Below are 7,347 nucleotides of genomic sequence, written 5' to 3'. Positions count from 1 at the left end.
AAAAGCTATAGTGAAACTCCTAAACCCAAACCGACTCCTCCTATGTCCGGTAAGGCTGTGATGAATGTTGGTGTTCCTGTTAATGATCTTTCTCTCTTCAGCAAACACCTGTATCCTGGAACTGTCTCTGCCAACAGTACAGATTCGGAGGGACGTTCTAAAGTGAAGATCTTGAGGGACACAGCGGCTCTTCAGTCAATAATATTGAAATCGGCTGTGCCTAACATCACCTATACCGGGGAAACCGTCCTTATCACTGACCTCACTGCTACCACTCCGTATCCACTCGCCAGAGTCCACCTGGATTGTCCTTTCGTGACCGGTGAAGTCCAAGTCGCCATCAGGAAAAAGCCTTTTCCCATGTCAGGGGTACAACTTCTCCTGGGCAAAGACTTGGCCGAAGATCTGCAAGCTTCCAACCTGATCATCATGGACAAACCCCAGGTATGTGACTCTGTAGTGGACAACCCCATCTAAAAGTATGTTATAGCAGAGGTCCAAGAAAGTGATGAAGTTTCTCCTCCGGTTTTGGTGACCACCCGTGCACAAGCTGCACGCCCGCAACCAGCTGCCTCTACTACAACCGCTGTCCCTCAAGATCCTCAGAATCTACCACCGAATCTTACTATGTTGGATTTCCGTAAGTTACAGAGGGAGGATCCTTCACTAACTCCATTATTCTTCCAAGCTGAGACTCAACCTGACAGTATCCCTGGGTTCTTCCTAGAGAATCAGTTGCTCTACCGCAGGTACAGACCCAGTAAGCTGACGGAGGATGACGATTGGGCAAATGTCGACCAACTAGTAGTTCCCATCAGCCTACGGCCCGATATTCTACACCTGGCCCACGGAGCACTTTCTTACTATGGTTTTAATAAAACCTATCACGCCATCAGACAAGACTACTACTGGCCAGGTATGGTTAAAGACGTCAACAGTTATGTACAACAGTGTCATACATGTCAGATGGCAGGAAAACCTAACATCCCGATTCCCAAGGCTCCTTTAATTCCTATCCCGGTGCCTGCGGAACCTTTCCACAGACTCATCATAGACTGTGTTGGTCCTTTACCCCGGACCAGTTCTGACAACGCTAATATACTAACCATCCTGTGTCCAACCACCAGATTCCTCATAGCAGTTGCTGTAAAGAACATTACGGTTGCTACGGTGGTAAAACAAATATTGAAGATCTTCACCCAATCCGGATTTCCATGGGAGGTTCAAAGTGACTGTGGCACCAACTTCACCAGTGATCTCTTCAAGAAGACACTGGAAGAGTTCAACATCACTCAGGTATTGTCCAGCCCCTATCATCCTGCTTCACAGGGTTCTCTTGAACGTAGTCACCAAACGATTAAATCACACCTAAAGAAATTTTGCAGTGAAACCATGAAAGACTGCGATAAACAACTTGACATCATCATGTGTGTTTTCAGAAGTCTCCCAAATGAGTCTCAAGGAGTATCTCCTTATGAGATGCTCTACGGACGTAAGTGCCGTACTCCTCTTAAAGCTTTTAAAGACTTTCTACGTAATGCCACCTTCAGTGACCCTCAGAATGTGCCCCAGTTTCTTCAAAACTTAAAGCACATTCTAGAGAGAGTACGTAAATTTGCTAATGACAACCTATTAAAACTTCAAGATAGGATGAAGACTCATTTTGACCAACGCAGCAAAATCAGGAGATTTAAACAAGGAGACATCGTGTTGGCATATTTTCCGATCCCAGGTTCTCCATTGCAAAAAAAGTTTTCAGGACCCTACCGCATCAAGGAGTGCAGAAACAACCACAACTACGTTCTTGAGACTCCAGATAGGCGGCGGAAGACCCAGTAGTGCCATGTCAATCTTCTAAAAGAGTATAATGCTATTCCCCCCACTGTGCTAATATCACTCTCCACTTTCAAAGATCCATACCTCCACAGTGAGACCTTCCCTGCTTCTCCTCCGGAAAGCACTGACTCTGAGTCAGTGCCTTCGAGCTCGGAAATCCTTAATGATCTTCCTACCTATTTACAAGGCGGTAAATGTGCTCTTCTCATCAAAGTTCTTCATGAACATCAGAAGTTGTTCAGCGATGATCCCCAGGAGTGTAATGTGGTTCAGCACGACATCCAGCTGCTTCCTGCTACCCGGCCGATTCATCAACCCTTCTATCTATGTTCTGTTATTACGGAAGTTCCTACATGCCCTATTGTTCAGCTCCTTTGCTTTCATACATTCCCTATTAAACCACGGATTCTTCCTTTGCTTCTCTGTTTTTTTCCTGTCGGGCTGGGACAAACCTGCTTACAGCCTCCTGACATTTTTAGGTGACATAGCCCATCGTGTCTTGTACGGACTTGGTTCCGAGTTCTGTGTCCCAATGTATATCCCATAGGAATTTATTCATCTCCTCATAGTTTCCCTTTCGGTACGCCAGCCCTTTGTTTCCCAGTTCTTTTTTGGGGGTGATAATTCCTAGCTCAACCAGGTACTCAAAGCTCAATACACTATGATCACTGATTCCCAAGGGGGCTTCCAACTTAACTTCCCTTATATCCGACTCATTTAGGGTAAATATCAGATCAAGCAAGGCTTGTTCATCCCCTCCTCTCATTCTTGTCGGTCCCTTGACGTGTTGACTTAGAAAGTTTCTTGTTGCCACATCCGGCAGCTTTGCTCTCCATGTGCATGGGCCTCCATATATGTGTGTGTGTGTGTGTGTGTGTGTGTGCATGTCGATGCCAACACAGAAGACACTGCTCAACATAACAGGCCTATTTCCGTGACCACCGCACCAATGATCGTCATTGGTGCGGTGGTCACGGTACTGTGTACGTTTAGAGGTGATCCTGGACGGCATGGGTTCGAATCCCGGCCGGGTCAAAGAGTTCCTAGTGATATATGGCTTGTGTGTTCATGCAGCTTTCTCACATATATATATATATATATATATATATATATATATATATATATATATATATATATATATATATATATATATATATATATACACGGTTTCCACACTGCAGTCTACACTAAGGAAACAAACATAGGAATGTGCCTAAATGCCAACAGCGACTGCCCAGACAGGTACAAGAGGAGTGTTGTTAACGCATATGTCGACCGTGCTCTCAGCCACAGCTCAGAATGGAAGCAAGTCGACGAAGAACTCTGTAGGGTAAGGCAGGTCCTAGTCAATAACGGCTTCTCCAATGGTTTCGTCGAAGACATCATAAGAAGGAAAGTGAAAAGCCATGCAACCTCTGAAGAGACAACTAACACAACACCTATACCCCCTATTAGACTATTTTACAGGAACTTCTTTTCCACAGCTCATAAAACGGAGGAAAGGGTCCTGAAAGATATTGTTAATAGAAACGTTATCCCTACAGACAAAAATCAGAGGATACAACTGACGATTTACTATAAAACCAGAAAAACGGCCAGCCTACTCATGAGAAACTCTCCAGACACAAAACAGAACGCTTTAAAAGAGACTAACGTCGTCTATGCCTTCAAATGCCCTCTTGGGGACTGTAAGCTCCAAAAAACCCAGTATATAGGCAAGACAACAACATCTCTTTCTAGGCGTTTAACGATGCATAAGCAACAGGGCTCCATTAAGGAACATATAATCTCTTCCCACAACCAAACCATCGCCAGAGAAATCCTAGTAAACAACACAGAAATCATCGATAGATACAGCGATAGCAGGCGGCTTGACGTTTGCGAGGCACAACACATCAAGAAGTCAACACCAGTAATCAACAGCCAATTATTGCACAACTATATTCTACCCACCTCAAGACTCCGCTCCAATATAGAAGCATCAAGAAATATGGACCAATAGGCTTTCTACAAACACTTCTATTCAATATCCATTGTTTCGTGTTCTGTCTTGTGTTGATGAAATTAATACCCTATTAATACCACTTCTTGTTCTGTCTTGTGTTGATGAAATTAATACCCTATTAATGCCACATCTTGTTCTGTCTTGTGTTAATGCCACATCACCTCTTCCACCTCACTCAAATGTAGATATAAAATCGGAGATGCGTAAGTTCTATTCAGTTGTGTATTTGTGAACTAAAGTCTTTGAAAATGTAATAAGTTTTACGAAACGCGCTCGTGTCGCGTCAGACTAGAAATAAAAATGAATTTTGGAGAATTGATTTTTGATTTACCTCCAACAGTGAAAAGAAATGTACGAAAGATTGAGAAAATTCGTGTTAGAATTATTAATCTTACTTTTTCGGTCATATTTAATAATATATATATATATAATATATATATGTGTGTGTGTGTATATACATGTCTCATTGAATATGAAAGCATATTCCGTATTTACTATTTTCTGATTTAGGGCTTCTATCCCTCTTACTAATGCTTTTGCATCAGGGTTCAGCTGGAAGAGGAGTTCACCAGAAGTCATTTTTTTTAGGTGAAGAAAAGAATTAAATAACTTAAGAATATGTTACACTAATTACAAAATCGCACAGCGTTTCGAACCTCCATGGTTCATTTTCAAGTGAAAAGAAATTACAGAACTGGTTAATTTATACCAGTACAGGGTCAGGTGATAAAACAAGTACAATAAAGGAAAAGACAAGGGGGGATACATAGGGGATAAATAGGGGATAAATGGGGGACGAAGCACATACAAAGATTAATCAAGTGTAATAGGCCTGTTATGTTGAACAGTGTCTTCTGTGTTACCAACACAGAAGACACTGTTCAACATAACAGGCGTATTACACCTGATTTCCCTGAGCCACTAATTAAGCAACCTGCTGACGGTTAATTAGTCTAGCAAATTTCGTTAATACTGCTCTAGTAGCAATCCCGACAATTCCTCACCACTGTGTGAACTCACTATTGCACTGATGCTAATTACAAAAATAACAAAAGGTGATCACCTAGCTGTCCAACTGACAGGCAATTGCACCTAAATAGTTACATTAACTTCAGAACTGTTTCAACAACACATCAGTACCCTCATTAAGCAATATGTCCCCTTGTGACGTTAAAGACTTCCAATTCTCAAGGAATCCTTCACGAGGTCACCACGTACTACATCAACGACATTATCAACAGATAACATGACACGGTACACCTTTGCATCCCAGCGCAATTGAAAGTCACACTTTCACAGTAAATTGCGACAATAATAATTCTCGGCCCCAACCACACAACACACAACTGTATAAAAAATGCGCATGCCAAGATATAATTGTATATCAATTAACCACCAGGGAAATCTCCCGTTACACACTTCACTTCCGCAACTGGTAACTCTGAAAAGATAACACATACATGGCACATAGGAACATAGAGTATGAATGAATAAAACCCACTTTCCTCCACCCTTAGAGATACAGTAATATACCACAGCTCCACACAACTAAATGTGTAAGTGTAGTTACAGGATGAGAGTTACGCTCGTGGTATCCCGTCTTCCCAGCACTCTTTGTCATATAATGCTTTGAAACTACTGACGGTCTTGGCCTCCACCACCATCTCACCTAACTTGTTCCAACCGTCTACCACTCTGTTTGCGAAAGTGAATTTTCTTATATTTCTTCGACATCTTTGTTTAGCTAGTTTAAATCTATGACCTCTTGTTCTTGAAGTTCCAGGTCGCAGGAAACCTTCCCTATCGATTTTATCAATTCCTGCTACTATTTTGTACGTAATTATCATATCACCTCTTTTTCTTCTGTCTTTTAGTTTTGGCATATTTAATGCCTCTAACCTCTCCTCGTAGCTCTTGCCCTTCAGTTCTGGGAGCCACTTAGTAGCATGTCTTTGCACCTTTTCCAGTTTGTTGATGTGCTTCTTATGATATGGGCACCACACAACCGCTGCATATTCTAGCTTTGGCCGAACAAAAGTTGTGAACAATTTCTTTAGTATATCGCCATCCACGTATTTAAAAGCAATTCTGAAGTTTGAAAGCCTGGCATAGGCTCCTCACACAACGTTCTTTATGTGGTCCTCGGATGATAGTTTTCTATCTAGAACCACCCCTAGATCTCTTTCTTTGTCAGAATTATTTGAAGATTTCTCACATAATATATAGGTTGTGTGGGTTCTATGTTCTCCTATTCCACATTCCATAATATGGCATTTATTAACAATAAATTCCATTTGCCAAGTGTTGCTACATATACTTATTTTGTCCAGGTCATCTTGAAGGGCATGACAATCATCTAAGTTTCTTATCCTTCCTATTATCTTAGCGTCATCAGCAAACATATTCATATAGTTCTGTATACCAACTGGTAGATCATTTACGTAGACAATAAACATCACTGGTGCATGAACTGAACCCTGTGGTACTCCACTTGTGACATTTCTCCAGTCCGATACATTGCCTCTGATTCCTGCCCTCATTTTTCTATCAGTCAGAAAATTTTTAATCCATGTTAGAAGCTTACCTGTCACCCCTCCAATATTTTCCAGTTTCCAGAACAACCTCTTATGTGGAACTCCGTCGAAAGCCATTTTTAGGTCCAGATAGATGCAATCAACCCAACCATCTCTTTCCTTTCATATCTCTGTGGCTCGATCATAGAAACTGAGTAAATTCGATACACAGGATCTTCCAGATCGAAAACCATACTGTCTGTCTGATATTATATCATTTCTCTCCAGGTGTTCTACCCATTTAGTTTTGATTAATTTTTCAAATAATTTCACTATTACACTTGTCAATGATACAGGTCTATAATTGAGGGGGTCTTCCCTGCTGCCACTTTTGTAGATTGGAACTATGTTAGCCTTTTTCCACACGTCTGCTACGATTCCTGTACACAGGGATGCCTGAAAGATCTGGTGAAGTGAAATGCTGAGCTCAGATGCACATTCTCTCAGAACCCATGGTGAAACTCCATCTGGGCCAACTGCTTTGTTCTTACTGAGCTCCTTTAGCATATTTTCCACTTCATCTCTAGACACCTCTATACGCTCTATGTTGTTCTCTGGAGTTCTTATTGTGTCTGGTTCTCTGAAGATTTCATTTTGTACAAACTCGCTTTGGAACTTTTCATTTAATGTTTCACACATTTTCTTTTCATTTTCTGTGAATCTGTTTCCCATTTTCAACCTCTGAATATTATTCTTTACCTGCAATTTGTTGTTTATGAATTTGTAGAATAGGCCCGGTTCTGTTTCACATTTATCCGCTATCCCTTTTTCAAAATTTCTTTCTCCCTCTCTCCTTACTGCCGTATAGTTGTTTCTCGCATCTTTGTATCGCTGGTATGTTTGTTGGTTTGGCCTCTTCCTATACTGATTCCATTTTTGTGTCTTTTGGTCTCTGGCCCTCTCACAATTTCTGTTGAACCAATCCTGTTTTCT

At 41.4% G+C, this 7,347-nt stretch overlaps 1 protein-coding gene across 1 annotated transcript in view; it reads left to right on the top strand.

The window, feature by feature from the left end:
* The window catches only part of LOC138371002 (putative uncharacterized protein DDB_G0271982), a 21,734-nt gene extending 16,945 nt beyond the window's left edge, over positions 1 to 4,789 (top strand). The window contains exons 4-6 of the mRNA XM_069335644.1: positions 1 to 49; positions 491 to 749; positions 4,690 to 4,789. The exon at positions 1 to 49 is cut by the window's left edge and continues 23 nt beyond it. Of these exons, the coding sequence (XP_069191745.1) occupies positions 1 to 49; positions 491 to 749; positions 4,690 to 4,789 (408 nt within the window). The remainder of the gene's footprint in view (positions 50 to 490; positions 750 to 4,689) is intronic.
* The last annotated feature ends 2,558 nt before the right edge of the window (positions 4,790 to 7,347 follow it).

Source organism: Procambarus clarkii, chromosome 34 (assembly GCF_040958095.1).
Source record: "Procambarus clarkii isolate CNS0578487 chromosome 34, FALCON_Pclarkii_2.0, whole genome shotgun sequence".
In the NCBI taxonomy this organism is placed as follows: Eukaryota; Metazoa; Arthropoda; class Malacostraca; order Decapoda; family Cambaridae; genus Procambarus; species Procambarus clarkii.
The sequence above is the reverse complement of the archived record's forward strand: the minus strand, read 5'-3'. Positions and strand labels throughout refer to the sequence as shown.